The 17,586-nt window shown below is 40.3% G+C and overlaps 1 protein-coding gene across 3 annotated transcripts in view; it reads right to left on the bottom strand.

The window, feature by feature from the left end:
* TLN2 (talin 2) overlaps positions 1-17,586 on the bottom strand; it is a 313,576-nt gene that overhangs the window by 90,537 nt on the left and 205,453 nt on the right. For all 3 annotated transcript variants that reach the window (XM_019504368.1, XM_019504369.1, XM_019504370.1), the window contains 6 exons: positions 16,954-17,094; positions 15,989-16,170; positions 14,702-14,834; positions 11,100-11,201; positions 7,969-8,139; positions 1,601-1,747 (listed from right to left, as the gene is read on the bottom strand). In XM_019504368.1, coding sequence (XP_019359913.1) covers positions 1,601-1,747; positions 7,969-8,139; positions 11,100-11,201; positions 14,702-14,834; positions 15,989-16,170; positions 16,954-17,094 — 876 coding nt within the window. The remainder of the gene's footprint in view (positions 1-1,600; positions 1,748-7,968; positions 8,140-11,099; positions 11,202-14,701; positions 14,835-15,988; positions 16,171-16,953; positions 17,095-17,586) is intronic.

The following is a 17,586-nucleotide window of genomic DNA, read 5'->3' as shown; positions in this document are numbered from 1 at the left end:
CCCATTGCCAGGTTGCCAGGAGACATGCAGTTGGTGTGGGGCCCCCAGGGCAAAGGCAGCAAAGCAGAGAGCCCTGAGCCCATAGCAGGCAGCCTACATTCACCCTCTCCCTGCTTGGCTCTCCTCTAGTCATGCCTGGGGGTGGGGGGAGAGGGGGCAGGGAGCAGAGGTAGGCATGTTCCATGCCATTCCCAGCTTGGCTGGAGCCATTCAGCCTCCCCTGTGTGGCATGGAGGCCTGCCCTGCAGAGGGGAAGGAGCCCATCTCCCCCACTGAAGTACAGCTCTCAGGATCTGTGCAGCTCCCAGGACCAGGGGAGAAATGGTATGACATGGTTATCATGGAGTGTGGGGGGGCTTCCAATTTTCTGTTTGCCCAGGGCCCCAATACATTTTAATCCATCAGTGCCTGAACCACTCATTTGACTTGTGGGGCAAATGACTTTCACACCCCTGAATTCCACGAGGCACCCTAGATCTAGGCCCCAAATTCAGGATTGAGGAGACCAGGCTGTTAATAAAAGAGACACCAGCATTTTCCTTCGTTGAATATTGGATGTGTACCTTTCTTCACATATTTGAGGAACTCTTCCATGTGTTGCTGTCTAGACCAAGTAAGGCAAAAAAGACTTAGGTGATAATGCTTCTGGGAAGTCACTGCTTCTTAAATGAGATGGAGCTTACTGCCCAAGCAGAAGCCTTGTCAACTCTGTCTCAGCCCACAAATCTGTAGAACAGAGAGCTCTGCCTAGTCCAGAGCACAAGCTTTGGCTCTGTGATCAGGTTCTCTGATTTCGAAGAGCATGAGCCTGGCACTGGGGCTTACATTCAGGGTTGTACCAAGCCATCTACCTTGCATATTTGCAAGCACAGGCACACATGACTTATTTCTCAGCAGCTGCCATTCTACTTAAGGAGGTGGCATAAGCATCCCCATAATAAGAATGAAAACAATGCTGTAATATTAAAAGAAATATTTCAGTGCTAATGAAGTAGGCAGATTAAAATGTTGCAACGTTAAATTACTGGAACTTCCAATTTTTGCTTAGTTTCTTACAACTTTTCACATCACTTGATAATTGCACCTATAATTCTACTCACTCATGTTTCTCTCTTTTGAAGATGAAAGAGCTCTCCCATGTGCCAGCACTGTTTCACAGTTAGTGCTATTCATCAACTAGCCTGATGGCTTAATGTTGTAGGCAACCATTTGGTGCACAAGGCTGACTGCCCATTTAAATTATATTTAACATTTTCTCTCTGAACCATTACCCTGGTATTGTGAAGAGACCATTATATTCAATGTAATTACTGCCCAATTATCTAAAGCAGTGGTTTTCAATCTTTTTCTCATTTGTGGACTCCTAAAAATCTACAAATAGAGGTGTGGATCCCTTTGAGAATTTTGAACAGTGGTGCAGACCCCTTTAAAATATAAGGGTGGATATTCACATACTTTTGATTTATCACAGTCATCTTGCATGGACCTGTTAGACATAGTCTACTGACCCCCAGGGATCTGCAGACCACAGGTGGAAAACCACTGATCTGAAGTGACTAATGCTTTCCTTCTGGGGACATCTGAGGTTTCCAATACTTACCTTGTTCATTGCCTCAGCTATTGAATCTACCATTCCTCCAACCAAGCCCACTTCACTGGCAGCTTCATTCAAGGTAACCATTATATCATCCACAGCCTCCTTCATCAGCTGGGCAGCCTCTGTGATAGCATCATGAGTGTGTGATGCCTGTACAGGAGAGAGTAGGGAGGAAGAGAATGTTAATGTTATTGGCAGCAACCTAATGGTGGTTTTGAAATCACATTTCAACCTACAAATGGAGAAAAGTCAATTAGGTATCAATATTGAATTAGAACCTTTATAGAAGCAAATGCTCACTCATAGTATACACAGTGATTTCAAAGTCTTTTAAAATATAACATGCCCTTCTCCCTAAAAGATTAGGAAAATGATCATCACGTAATTGCAGGAGAAATACACAGAGAAGGAAGGATCATGAAACAGTTTCCTTTTTAAAGCACAGACTATAGGTGCAGAAAAGACCTTATTTCTACACTTTGTGTAGACTCCATAAATTGTAATGCCATGCTGGTCTAATTCACTTCCATCAGCATCATGATATGCAAAGGGCACTGGGTAAACTACAGTTTTGATCATTTCTAACAAAATCTTTGATACTGCAATCTGTATTAAGACCCCTATAAACCAAAGGTAGTATAGTAAGTAGTGTTTTAATATATCTAGTTTATGCCAAAAAGAAATAAAAAAAAAAGCATTACCAGAAAAAATATTTTTTAACCAGATGCTGGGTGTGGAAATTGTCATGCACATGTGCAATTAATAAAGTATTCTGTAGGAGTTAAGACTCTTGAGAGATTCTTTAATGACTATTTCTTGACACAGGTAATTAATCCAGACTTCAGTAATCAAAAACCCTCATCATTTGATTTGGGCCAAAGCAACAAGCGCATTTTGCTATTCAAGTGAACCATGTAATCAGTGAAAACTGAAAATTGAGGCAGAAATACACACTCTTTTCTTTAACTCTAAGTGTAAAAGAAGAAGAAAAAAACCTAAGGCAATGAGTACACTTCTTCTTTTACCATTTATAGATCTCAGGTGTAGAGTAAAATTATAGTATTTTTAGTTTGTCAGTTATAACCTGAAGAAAACAACAAGTTTTAATATAAAATTTAACCATGGAAATTATATTGGGCTAAGTTTTGCCCCGCCGCCTGCTTTTGTGTAAGGATCTCACAGTAGATTTTGCCCACGGTTTTAGATGAGAAATATTTGGCGCATGTAGCACTTTGCATTCTTAATTATTGTTTGAACACTGGCTTATTAATCGTTTAAATGTCCTAGAATGGAGGCATTACACTAGTTTTAGGAGTGAAGGAGTAATTTGTCCTGCATCAAAGTGATACAAGCTGAAACAATACTGAAGAATTTCTGGCTCCCACTTCTAAAAAGGTCACACCTGAAACATTTTAGCTAAAAGTAGTTTCAGAAGAGAAGCATTTCATGGCTAGTATAATACCAAGTGTATGTTTTAAGCCAGAGGTGGGCAAAATGCGGCCCGCAGGCCAGATGTGGCTTGCCAGGCCATTCCATTTGGCCTGTGGGACCCCTAAAAAATTTAGAAAATTAATATTTATCTGCCCCTGGCTGCCTGTCATGCGGCCCTCACTGGCTTGCCAAAACTCAGTAAGCGGCCCTCTGCCTGAAATAATTGCCTGCCCCTGTTTTAAGCTGAAGCACAGAAATACATCTTTTGATCTATTTCTAACATAAGATAACAAACTAGTTAACTTACACATGCGACTCAATTTGAAATGCTTTCCATCTTCCAAATGGCCCAGCAAATACTGAGTTTTGATTGTCCACCATAACCCAGGCATAATAGCTGGAACTGACAGAATGACTGATACATATTTATGAACTGCATAAATGAGTTGGGGTCTGCATCCACCTTATTTGGCACAGGCGCTCTCTCTCAACTCATTGGAGCACACGCCCAGTTTAGGTCTCAGGGCGTGTCCTCCAGACTTGGGTGTTGGGCTGTGTTTGACCCCAAGGGAGGTCCCAGAAGTTGCCTGCCACAACTGGATCTTCCGTTCAGTAGCGGGACTCCCCCTTATGGGAACTTGTGAACTGAGCACTGCTTCTTGCAGTGGGGCGTTCTTGGGGCTCCACCTCCCCTACACCCCAGCCATACGCCAGCCTTCAGGTCGACCAGGTGATGGGTCGCCAGCTTGCTTCTTTGGCGTTCCCCCCCTGCTCTTGTCCTTCCCTGCACGTCCCTCTGTGTCTTACTTCGCCCTGGGTGCCTATGGGGTGTGGGACCGGTCTTGCCTCTGCCTCCGCCTTGACCCTATTTTTGAGCCGTTGGGTTCTGCGGGACCACCTTTGTTCTTCTTGATCCTTCGGGTCAAGTGGGGATGGTTCCCCAGTTAGGGCTCTGCGTGCCCCTTCAAGATAACTATGAGAACTCAGAAAAGAAAAAAAAATGGTAGAGAAGAAAGGAACAGTAGGGGTTCGGGCGACAGCCTGCCCCACTCATGAGTCTGGTGTCTATGGTCACCAGGATCCCTCGACGCTGTCCTCTTTGACCCAGTGTCTTTGACTCAGAGTTTACCCTTTTAAGGAGGGTGGGTTTACCCTTTTAAGAAGCAGGGCCCACCCTTCTGGTGGGCCCCTGTCTGGACTCCCGCAGATTTCCCGCAGCAACGATCCTGGAGCCCGGGGGGCAGTGTCACCCTCTCTCCTGGGTTTTGCTGCCGCCCCCTTTGCTTCCCCGCTGCCTGCTTTTAAATCTGCCGGGAGGCGGTTTTTGGTGACATCATCTGCCAGCATTGCTCCCAGCCGCAAAAAAAGCAGCTGATGAACTGTGCCGGTGGTTCTTCTTGGCGCGGTGCGTCTTTTCTGTTGAAGGTAAGTAAGCCCCTTCCTTAAGGCTTTTTCTGGGGGCTTACCCCAGCCTTGGCTCTCGCCATGGGAGGAGTTCCCGGGGAGTCCGTTTGTGTTCCCCTGGGACAGGGTCCCATCTCCCTTTTACACATGCTGTTAACTTCTAATAAAACTAATGGCATTGACACAAAAGCTTCTTAAGAAAACACTGCCCGCCTATCTCCTAAGCAGCCTGTAGATAATGAAACAGTTTCTTTTACATAACCAAGGTAACTGATTAAAGTTTTGATTAGTTTCCCAATGTCTTGACTAGTTTCCCAGTGTCTTGAGTGTAGAGAGAAAATCATTACAGTTTAAGGAAAAAACAGCTACCAAATTTTGCTGAAGGAATTATGTCTTGAAAGCAAGCAGTATAGTGCAGATGATTGGTTAAATCCAGGAAGGAACTTCAGATACATTTAGTTTCCGAAACTCCATCCTTTGTGCTATAATGATCTTCTTGTTTCACTCAATTTAGGGAAACCTTCGATGACAGACCAAACATCTAGGCACTGGATATTTGGTATCTTGCAGGGATATGAAAGAATTACAAGTTAAAAAAATTAAAAGTTTAAAGATTTGTCCAGCTTGGTAAAAGTACCAGAGAGCAGTTCCTTATTATATATATTGTTCCTCCTATGTTTTTTATTCAGGCAATGCAACAGACTTATAGGATATATTCACAGATGAGTCATGAATTAAATACCTATTTAACATCATCAACTACTAAGGATAGTGTTTGTATTTGCCTATTGTTTTGGTCCTAAATCATAGACATAGCTACTGTGATCATCCGGATCAGTAAGTTCATTTGTTAATCAAGAGAAAGAGGAGGAAGGGGATAAAGTTGGTTAATATTTGTTAAGCAAAATGGGATGATTAGCAATAAGAGTAAGCACAACCAAAGGAACAAGCTGTCATACAAACACACTTGCTAATAATCTTAAAACACTGTACTTTGATATTTATAGTCTAAATACATGATCAGTAATATACAATTGGTATTGAACATTAACCACTTTAAATTACTTGGTTAATATAATACAGTGCAGTATTTTATAAATCAAAGGAATTAAATGGTTATGCAATAATCCTACACTTAGTTTATATTGCCCTGAATTTATCTGACAGTTTCACAGGAACAAGAATCTCTCTGTGTATAAAACTGATGAGATGTGAAATGGTGATTGCAGGCGACTATCCTAAAGGCAGTCAAGAGTTTGTAAAACCTCCATCTAACATATGAAAGGTAATGATCTGAGAGGATCACAGATTTCAGTATGAATGAGGTCAACTGGTCAAATGAAGACATAGCAGAATAGAACCTGTAATATAATTTATCTCCATGAAGGGAAAATGGAAAACTTTTCAACAGGTAGAGGAACAGAGAAATTTCTTATGCTTTCAGAAACAGAACTTTCCTCCTCTCTCCTCACAAGAACACCTTTAGAATAAGGTGGATGACAGAATTTGTTTTACTGATTCATACAACATGATGAACAGGAAGTCTAAATAGCATAAAGACACTATTGTAAACCACCCCTTTTTACAGCAAGATATTGCCATGGTGCACCTATGTCTGCCAAAACACTCTGTGTACCAGGATTTCAGATGCAAGTAAGTGCCGTAGACACTCTGAAATCTGTGCTCTATGCACTCCAGCTGCTGGTGGATCCTCAAATATTCCAGCTAACAGAGAACTTATTACCAGTAAATAGAAGATGTAGCTAAAACAGGCTCAAATACTTTGAGCTGCTTACAGGTAGCCATTAGAGAATTAAAAGGCAAGGGGCTTCCAACTCCTTTGCCATGTCCTCCTGTCTGCAAGTTAGTAGGAATCACAGAGGAACACAAAGCAAGCAACAGGGTGAGGCCTTACCCAATTCTCAGTTTTCCAGTCCCAGTTACTGGGTGCCTGATGTCCAGCTTTCTCTTGAGCCATTTATGTTGACATTAACTTTGTGATCTGTATGAATTTCGTATTAGTATGTTCACATGTGTGCAGAAATTTGTAATGTATTATATATATGCTTCCCCATTTGCATTCTCCTAACAGATGTTTTTCATTCCAAAGCAGCCATTTGCAAGAAAAAAAGGTATGGGCTCAAATGGACATGGTGTTAGTAAAACCTAGGCCAGCGATTCTCAACCAGGGGCCCATGGCAGCCTGGGGTGCCTTGAGATCCTTTCAAGAGTGTAACAGCATGCCACTCAATGTTTGCATTGCTAGGTGTACCAACGTGACTCATAAGCTAAAACCAGAGATTTCAAATAAGAATTCATAGTTTTAAAGCATTTTGACTGGTTGTGGACTTTCTGGGTTCTTTGCAACAGAAGAATTACTCTATTATTTGTATGTAGTGAAAAAGCAAAAAACAAATGAAAGCTAAAAGCTGGTATTTTATGCAGGGTGCTTCACATCTAACAAGGATACCTCGAATCTAAAAAAGTTGAGAACCACTGCTTCAGGCATTTATAAGTTTTCAAAACTAAGATTCCAGGAATAAAGTATTCCTAAACCGGTGCTTGTAGCTCCAAACTCCCTCCCTATTACCCAACAAGAGCACCTTCACAGAGAATGTACAAACTTCTATTTAGGGGAGTTGTTCACCAGCAAGATTTGTTTTCAAATTATATTTTAAATCAAATGTAAAACAGAGATAACAATGCACAGAGGTAATTGTCTGTTCTTGTTTGTATCAACTGCAGTGCATCAAAAGTGACATGCTGTATGGATAAGTACCTGTAGCACTGGAGAACTCAAGGCTTATTTTTGGTTCATGCACTAAGTACAATGATATTCTTATTGCTTCTAAACTATTATTGCCTTTGGAATTATTTTATAATCGAGTTCCTTCTTAAAAAGAAAAACAAACCCATAAATGTAGCACAAATTTTGAGTGATCCACTGAGTTACCAAGTAGGAAAAGTGTAAAAATGTATTGGGTATTTACAGATTATAGATACAATTTTGGCAAATTATCTGAAGTTCTAGTTCAAGAATCTGTTTGCCTGTCCTTGATCAAGATGATGATGGTGGTAAGAAAACAAATGTAAACTACTTGTCAAAGAAATTAAACTAAAAAAATAGATAAATAGAACTGTATACGATCGGTATAATACAAAAGAAGCTGTTAATGTAAATGGTATAAGCATTTTTCTACATCACATACAATTAAGCCCATGCATACAAGTTTAAAATATTATTCTTAATAAAGAAAAGCTCTTCCTTATGCCACATACGTGTCAAAATGTATTTTGTGATCCCTGACTGCTGACATATTTTGCAATTAAAAAGAAAAAAAAGCAACCAACTAACTCTCAGGAAATCAGTGAGCACACAAAAGGACTTTCCTTTATGTAAATAAAATTATCTGATGGCAAAAATACAGTCTTATTGCCCACTGTTATTTTCTAGCTTTTGCTGCAGGATTGCAGGATACACTTCAGGATGCTGTTTCAAATGACCTTTCTCCTTTTCTTACACACAAGTACTGTACCTTGGGATTTCCTCCTCCCTCTTTGGCTGCGTACAGCATCTGAAGGGCAGATTCTGCTAGTGTCTTGGTCTGGTCCAGCACAGTCATTTGTTGTTGATGATCTAACATCTTGGATGCCACGCCAACTGCAGCTAAAACCAGAGGTTCAAAATAGCTTGCCAACTGCGTAACCTAAGAAAGCAGAGATGATACAAGACTTTCAATCCAGTTTCTTTAACAGTGGAGAGGACAAGAAAATCTCTTCCCAAGTAACATCCAGGACAGCATTAGTACTTCTTTAAGCATAACCTGAGCAGCACACTTTCATGATGTATTAGAACTGCAGGAAATGTAGTTCATATGTTTTCCTGGGCTACTCTCTCCCTTTCCCAGCAGTGAATACTGTGATAAAGCAATGCTGCTAGATGGGCACAGCTGACATGAGACTCTGATGTCAGATCCAATTGTTTTCAAAACAGACTGGGTTCTCAACTATACAGGCAAGGATCTGTTACTAAATGCTGGAATTTCTCAACTTTGGTTACAGACAAAATATAGTGAAGTGATATTGAACTGCAAATTTCAAGACAATTTATCTTTGAACACGCCAAGCAGTTACTGGCTCTGTGGAGATACAAACGCAGTCTGAAAGCCTGATTTAAGTTGTGAAGAGCCAAATAATTTAGTAACATTTAAGATGCTGTGTTCTGATGAAAGCTAGTATTGCCTCTGCACATAGGCTTTTACTTTGCCATTAATAAGCATTTCCATATGGCAGCAAGGTGACCCAATCATGTAGATTCTTTTAGTTGTAAGGTAAACTCATTGGAGGCTGAGTTTTTATTCTGTATTTAAGTATTGTTGGAGTGATGCTGTAGCTGTTACAGTCCAGGAATTAGGCAAGGATTTTTTGGGTGACATCTTTTATTGCACTAACTGCATACTTGGAACGAGGTTAGACAAATTTTCAGATGCAAGACATTCTTCATCTGATATTTAGAATCTCTTCAGAACCTCACACAGTCTTTTCCTTTTCTTAAGTTCCAGGACCTTTTGCTGCTGACGGCTTTCTGCTACCTTCTCATTAGTAGCCATTCAAAGCAAATGAGATTTTACTAGGTGTGCAACAAAGTTTTACAAAGTGATTCAAATATAAAACCAAACCAGGTCCCATTTCCAGTCCAGACACTCAAAAAGAAATAGGCTTTAAGTCTCAGAGGCTGAGGAAAACAACTAGACATTTGGGCTGCTTACTTTATAGTAAGATATCCCTTATATAAGCATGACGAAACACCAGACATGACAAGAAGAGCAATGAGACTATCTAACAAGAGACATCTTTCCCATTTGGATGTGAGAGGTTCTATATACAAAGGCTGAATCCAAATTCTGATACCCATAGAATCCAAATCCTCTAACAATCAAGTCAATATTAAGTATTTGATAAATAAAAGCAGGGGCTGGCTTCAGCAGCATTCACACTAGGAGACTCTGCCTGCACTGCAGTCAAGTGCCTGGTGCTTAAGGTGGAGGAGGAGCTCTCTCTGCACAATACCACAGTGCGGCAGGACAGATTCTAGCAGAGGGGAGCTCTCCCTGCATGATGCCACAGCCAGGTGGCAGGGAGAAGTAGTGCAGGGGGTCATGTCCTACAGCCTGCTGCCTTAGACCCAAGCTGGGTCACTGCCCTGCCAGAAAATGCTGCCAACTCCCGACTAAAAGCATTGGTTAAATACATGATTGTCCAACAATAACGGAATGGCATTGCTATGCTTATACATACATCCAGAAACGTTATCATGGGAATACAAAAATGAGGAAATACTGCTTTATTTCTGCTTTTCCCACAGTAAATGTACTGACACAGAAATATCTGAAATGTCCTGAAAACATTTAATGTTCTCAGAAGTAAATGCATTTTAGAATAGAGTTATAGTTAACTTCTAAGAAACTGCTAAAAGCTTCAAAAAAGTTGGTTTCCTATCATGTTTATTATCCTGGATTGAGCCCAAGAAGGATGAACACATTTCATACTCTACAGTTCAAAACTACTGAAACAGGTATAGCACATTTGAGTACAAACTTCTTAACTTTGCAGTTTTGGAGGCTGAATCCACACCAAACCTTTGCTTGCACTATAAGTCTGAGTCAGGGTTTTTTTTGCTGTTTTTTTCTTTTAGTTAGAGCCATAGCAATTTTCAAATTGCTACACGCTATGGGGATCGCTCTGTAACTCACCCATAATTGGATTTCTGAGGGAGAATTTAGCAGTCCATCAGGCATTTGCAAGGGCTAAGTTACTGAAGCATGAAAAATCAACTACACAATGTGTCCTTTTTAGCTTTCAGTGGCTTTTGTAAGCACATCTGTACTGATATTTTAAGTCTTCTAACAACAATATCAATAGTTATGTCAAAAAGCCATGTAAGCCTTCTTCCCCTGGGACTGACCACCTTTTAACGACTCCAGAAGCCTCTATCAGTCCTAAGGCAGGCAAGGTTCTTTGAGTAGATGTGATATCTTTTAGTAAGCAGACCAACTGAGTAGTTGGAAAAAAAATTCTTAGCAAACTTTTGAGTGCAGTCACCTTTCCTGTCTATGTCCTTAGACCAACATGGCTACAACCAAAAACCTATCGGCCCTAAGACACCAGCACAGTAAAAAGCAAATCACTCCCTTCTTAAGGTGTCAGGAATACAAACGGTAGAACCTTCACATGTTAAAATGCAGCATTTAAAACTGCGAGGGCTAATTTTTTATAACATCAAACAGTGATGCAAATTTGATTTAAACTTCTGAAACCTCCCTAAAATTCAGAATGAAGTCTGAATCTCAGTCCTCAGTTCACCCAGACACTACCAGAGACTGGAGACATTATGGCGCTTCAAAGCAATTCAAGAACACTTAGTGCTCTTACACGCTGTATAATTAGACAGGTGCAAATAATTTTTGTCTCCAGCCTGAGTTTTCTGTCTTCAGCAGTCTAAAATTATTTTCCCTTCATGACGTTTCTTGCATTATTTCTTTAAATAGCACAAAAAAGCTATCTATATGTTGTACCATCTATGACAATCCTATTGTTGACACAGGCATTTCTCTGAGGTCTAAACATTCAGGACTTCAGCAATGTCAATAATTATAGGATCATGTACCTTGTGTCCCAGCTGAGCTGCCTCTCCTCGAGCTGCAGTAGCTATGGGATCAATAAGGTGTCCTATTTCCTGAACAACTGATGTCAACTGCTCCTGTAAAGCCTAATACAAAGAGAAATTAACAATTCATTCACCGAAGCATACCATTTCATAAGATAGCATCACACCAGCTAAAGCGCCAAGGCCTCTGTTAGAACTTACATACAAGCATACGTGCTAAGCATTGTCCATTTCTCTGCATTAATAAGCTCCATTAATAACCCACAACGTACATTCACTGCTGTATATACTCATGAAGTGAGTCTGGTTAAAAAAGGTCCCTCTAGCTCTGACTGATGGTGTGAGCTCCTGCATCTCTTTCTAGTTCCAATGGTTGTGTGACAAGTGGTGCCTTTTCCTATGGCCATGTGCAGATGTTCAGGACTGGTGTAGTCCTGGTAGAAGACAAGTGTGCAGGTGTTCAAGCTTTTTCTCCTGGAGCAAAAACGCCTGCTCTGGGAGCAAAACAACCTGTGAACAACCAGCGTGAAATCACTTTAGTGGAGTTTCTTCCAGGAGACTGAATAGCTGCATGCCTTCCTTCAGCCACTCCTCTTGGCCCCCAGGAGGAGATAAGCCAGTGGAAAGACTCCTGTGATTTTCTGAGACTGGGGTCACCGTGATCAAGAGAAGTTACAGGGAGCAGCTGCTCAGCTGGGTGGTAGGGGTAACAATTTAACAACTGCAAGGGCTGAGAGCAGCCAGTCATGTGGAAGCTTTCCTCAAGCCTGGTTAGCCTGGTTTCTGGGCCCCACCTCCCTCCCACTCTTCCCCTTGACCCCTGCTGCCCAGCCGAGTGGCGTGGGCAACAATGGGAAGCCAGCAAGGCTGGGAGCCAGCTTTGAGAAAATGTCTGCACCCTTGGTTTCTGGCTCTGCCGGCTTTTAAATCATCACCACCACTGCTCATCTGGGTGATGGGAGTGGCGAGGGGAAGCTGGGGTGGAGGTGGGGTATGAGCTGAGCTTTGAGAGGCTCACTCTAGGGTAAGACCCCTACCCATTCACACTACAGTCCCAGGTGTTTGGTGTGGATGGGGGGTTGCCCCACTGCTCCAGTTCCTTGGGAAAAGGAAGACTGGAGCAGCCCATGCTTTCTCCAGACTGGTCTCACCCCAAGTGCAAGGAGCAGTGGAGAGAGGAGGTGATTGGCAGGCTACATGTCTGTACTGCTCCCTTTCCTGAAATCATTTCTAGCCATGGGCATTTTCTGCTGCTAGAAATGAAGGTTTGTATATGGCCTATTAATGAACACTGTTAACCCATTCAGGAAAAAAAAATCATCAGGATTGTGGATCTAAATATGGAACAGCATTTTCAGGGCAAACAGTATAATACACAGAGATTTGTTGCATGTATTGAAATTAGAAGCAGAAATGTATTGATGAGAAAAGGAATGGAAAAATATGACATCTGTGTGGGAGATATGGTTTGATCTCCGAAGTACAGTGTCTGGGATATAAGGATAAGGAAGACCTAGCGTTAGAAATGCCCACACAAAAGCACCTGCTTCTAATTCAAAGGCAAACCATGCCTTGGCAGCCAGGATTTAGCTCATCCTGTGAAAAAAAAGATGAGCTGATTTATACAATTTCTTCTATTTACATATTGTTTTAAGTAAGGCTGGGTTATTTAAGCAGTATTTTTTTCAGACTTAACACCATTGAGTAAATGACACAAAATGATGGGTTTTTTTTTAAATGGGGAGGGTGGGGAGTGAAAAAAATGTAAACACCTTTTGCAGTAACTTGCTTTGGGCAGTCCAGTTTTTCAAAAATATTTCCACTTAGATTAGAGTATTAGTGCTATATGTAACACTTATGGCTAGGTTGAAGATACATTATTTGCATACAAAAAGTCCACAGTAATTTTGGGAAACATTATGCCATTATTCACTGTGCATCTGATATTGAGAATTTGGCATTCAGTCATTAGCTCCCCCAAAGGAAATCACTGAAAATGGTTCTTGCTTCAGTTAACTAAAGTGTGAAATAGGAACAGTCACAACTTACTACAGGAAAAGAAATAAACTTTGGATTTCTGGCAAGTGACCTCATCTGGAAATATGTAATTTATGTATTCAGTCTTAAAAGATTTGCTTAGCTCCATTAGAATGTGTTACTACAGGAATACCTGGTAGGAGAAAAGAAGCTTGCTAAAAACAAGTGTTAAAGACCCTTTGTAACATGCTTCAACTAAACCCCTCATTTTGCAAAATACCAAGTGAGAGAGGGACAAGAAAAGCTTTTGCCTGTTAAAGAAATTTAGACATGAGTGCTCAGGTGTAGAGTATGAAAGGGCTCTGACATTCAGATTCTAAATACTAAATTTTCAGGAACAAACTAATGTTCAACACTGTTGTCCTTCAAGCAGCCCCCAGCCAACTCTAATTAGCAAAAACTTTTTCTCTGTTACATCAGGAAAGGAACTGGGACAATTTTGTAGGTGTCGTTTTAAATTAAAATAAGTTATTACACTTACTAATTTATTATACCACTTTTGGCAGGTAATTCAAGGATTTTAAGAGTTATATTTTCAAAGATAATCTCAACTAATTTTCTAATATGTGTTGCAATTGAAGAAGATACTTGGCCATTACACTTATGCAAATATTTATGGATATATATTGGAAGGCCACTCTTCTCTGGCATGCCAATTGAGTCAACTGACTCTTTCCAATAGCAGATAACACTGTTGGGCAAGGACTTTTTACAGATGAGTGGGAGTCCCATGACCTCCATTTGACTGGTAATTTGAGAGAAGTATGTCATACCATATGCAATTCTAGCTATACTAACTACAATTCTGAGCCAAATGTAAAGCTGATTTGTGTATGAAATAAGGAAAGGGATAATATTTATTATTAATAAGGAATCTTGCTTAAAATATTAAACCTATTAACTCTTTCGAATGCTCTTTAGATGCTCTAAGTAATGCTAGTAGCTTTTTGCTCAAGAATATATTTGCTCAAGAATATATTTGCTCAAGGTAATATATCTTAGCTTGAGACTGAGCTATTTTACTACTAAATTACAGTATTTGATCAATGCACTATTTTTTTTTTAAGCCTGGAAACATTTAAAAATAATGTCCTGGTGCTTCCTACAATGAGCTGCTATTCTGAATCTCGCCATGCATTACCTAAATGCTTATTAACTTTTTTCCTCCTTCTCTTACACTCTTATTTATGATTTAGCAAGCTTCACTCCCCAACATGCAAATGTTAAATACCTATACTGGTATTTTGTCTTAAGACTTCCAGTTTATGTCGTCTCAACAATGGTTTCTGTGCCATAGAGTCCTGTAACATGACCATTAGCAACCCTAGATCAGGCAAGAAATTAGTTTCCTCCCATGCTACCTCACCCCTATATCAGAAATGTAACATACATTGAGCCAGCATGGATTTTGCCACATAACCCTTTGGTGGCAATACTTCTCTCAGGAGAACTCTGTGCTGCCTCTGCAGAACTCCCAGCTCCAATATTTATTTTTGTTTTGAAGAAAAGTCTAGTGTGGTCAGTAAAGGTGAACACTACTCTTCCACAGGGTAGTCTTTCCTTACTTCAACAGAGATGTCATCCCTTGTAGCCAAGTTCTGACTGACTGCTGCAAGAGAAGCCTGCTCAATGTCTCTGATACACCTGTTGATTCCATCAATGGAGTAATCGCATTCTCTCTGACCAGGGGCCTTGTCCCTGAAACAAAGAGGATAGAGTTATTCTGAGGGTGTTGGAGAGACTTATTTATTAATGTGAACACATGTATCTTATTAATTAAAAACATGCAAGTCATGGGGAACAAGAAGGGCAGCAGGGAGAAAACCTATATTTGTAGTAACTAAGAGGCTTGATACACTTAGATAGTGAGACATTTTGAATATTTTATGGGAAATAAATGGCAGGCGTGGGAAAAGAAGAGACCATTTAAAGATGTACAAACATTATCCTCTCCCAGATAAGTTAGTAGTAGCACCACCCACCTCAGACAGAAAAGTCCTAAGGTAATCCTGGAATGGGACTTGAGTGGTGGGACAGGAAGAGATACCATAATCTCTAACTAAAGTAGCAACAAATGTGCATAAACAGAGATATCCAAACTTTAAGCAATGCAGCTGAGAAGAATTCCTCAAGGGTGAGGCTTCATTCTCAATTGAAAAGAAGTTTGAATGACTATCATCTACTACTTGTGCGGCATGTTGTTTAAACATAAATGTTTTAAGAGGTCAACATTTATCAGACCAATGGTCTTTAGTGTGCTGTTTATTCAGGTTCTAGTAAGGGTAGGAGTACACAACATAACCCTCCTTTTTTATGGGTATTTAAAGTTTTGTAAAAAAAAAAAAAAGTGACCTGACCATTGTTAAAATTAAGGAAATACATGTATTTACAACAACAATCTAACAAAGTAAACAGAGGCAACAGTAAAAGGGCACAAGTTAATTTGGATCTATTTTGGGTAAACATGTACTTTGCTTACCCAGAGCTTAAGGCAAACTCTTACATCTGACCAGCTTCGTCAGTGCATGGATTCTTTGTATTTTGAATACCAATATGCATATTTTAAACACGGCGTAATTTATGTCTATAATAGTACTTCTCCATTTGTTTGAACTGAATGAAAAGAGGAACTCTGCAAAAAGCCAGACCTGTGCAATCATCAGTAACAATTATATGCAAAAACAAATGGAGGGACCTGCGTATGATACAGTCTGAATGGTTTTCACAGCTGAAAAAGCAAGAGTGGCTTGGGCCATGACATGTTCCCCTTCCTTGCTCCATTTCTGGATACCTTTTTGGCATATTGTGGCTTAGAAATGGATGATAAAAAAGCTACAACACAGAAAACGTACCTAATAGAGGTGATAAGACTCTTAATAGAATCTGAAACTGTGTGCGAATGCCCGGCTAGTACAGACCAAGTAGGTGGGTCTTTTGGATTGATGGCCAATGAACGGGCAGTTTTGATCAGTAAAGATGAACTCTCCAACATTGTCTTTGCAGAAATCAAAATTGGCTCCTGTGCTAGAGATCCCTATGATCAAGACAGCAGCAAGTTAAATGTAGCAGAACATTAGACTTTACTTCAAAACATGCTACAAATGTTTGGACTTGTTTGCCCTTGATACAGCAGACACATATTGAGTAAGGAATATAATGCTGATCTAGTCATCTCTTCTGCACTAGTAGGGAAGAGATGTCAGCACAGCTATAGTGGGCTGAGGTCTGGTAACACAGATAAGCCAACACAAATCTGAATTAAAATGCTGCCATTGGAAAAGGGCAGACTTTTCCGTTTTCAGACTTTCCCAAATGACGAGGAGTAGTTGACACAAGTACCACACTGCTAGTTTATATCCAGAGACTAAATGCATTATATTCTTGCAACACTAAGATTTGTCTTCTTTGTGCAAGATTCAAGCTCATTTAAATGAAGGAGGGTAAAGCTGTCAAAACAATAATCATTCTACATTAGAAAATTCCAGGAATGGAAACTGCCAGCAATGAGAGACTTCAACTGCCTTTCAATCATGGTAAAGTTTTAAAACAACTTACAATTCTTGTAAGGAAATAAACCATCTTGAACACAGTACTTGCCAGTAAGATATACACACTATAATGTCTGATGTCCTGTTAATCTCTAGTTACTTTAGATTTACTTTTTTTTTGCCTGATTTGGAACATTAGGTCCTGAGTTAATTTTTAAATCAGATTAAGAAATTTTTTTTTATCATGCAAGATTAACTGTATGTTTTAAAAAAAACAGTACTTTAGAAGCAAACCTGTCTTGTGGGTAGAAATACAACTCCTTTCCTACCTCAGCACTGATCTGGGCTGGTATGCTGACAAATTCTGGATTTGAAGCAAATGCTGTCAGATTTTCCACAGCTTCAATCAAAGGAGCAGTTGCAATTCTACACTTGTTTCGGTTATCTTCAGAGAAATCACCATCCAGAGCCTGGCAAAGAAGACAGCAGTTACATTTTGGTTTGGACGGCCCCTCTGCTAAGCTTCAGAACACAAGTCGCACACTGAAGAAGGGAGGTTTAATTCATTGTTATTTTTTAAACTTACACATTTACGTACATATACGTTGGAGATATGCAAAGGTCCTTCAGAAACAAAGCTGAGCTTTGATATAACCTTTCAAAATGTCATTTAATGCAGTATGTTTCTTCACTTACTCAGGTGATTATTAACTAGGCGTGTTCGAAGCGGCTAATATTTGCTTCGGATTTGGTATATTCGGGGGACAGTGATTCGATTTGGTGATTCGAATCACTGTCCTGAATCGATTCAGTCGAATCTGATTCGGAAATTCAGCTGCTGCTGAATTTCCGAATCAGCCAAGTGCATCCCCTCCAAACCTGGCTATGGCTGCCCCACCTGCCCCAGTTCCCCAGCACACTGGGCACTGCCAGGCAGAGGGGGGTGATCCCTGCTGCCCCTC

This window comes from Gavialis gangeticus, unplaced genomic scaffold (genome assembly GCF_001723915.1).
Source record: "Gavialis gangeticus isolate Ggan-Ray unplaced genomic scaffold, GavGan_comp1, whole genome shotgun sequence".
Lineage (NCBI taxonomy): Eukaryota > Metazoa > Chordata > Crocodylia > Gavialidae > Gavialis > Gavialis gangeticus.
The sequence above is the reverse complement of the archived record's forward strand: the minus strand, read 5'-3'. Positions and strand labels throughout refer to the sequence as shown.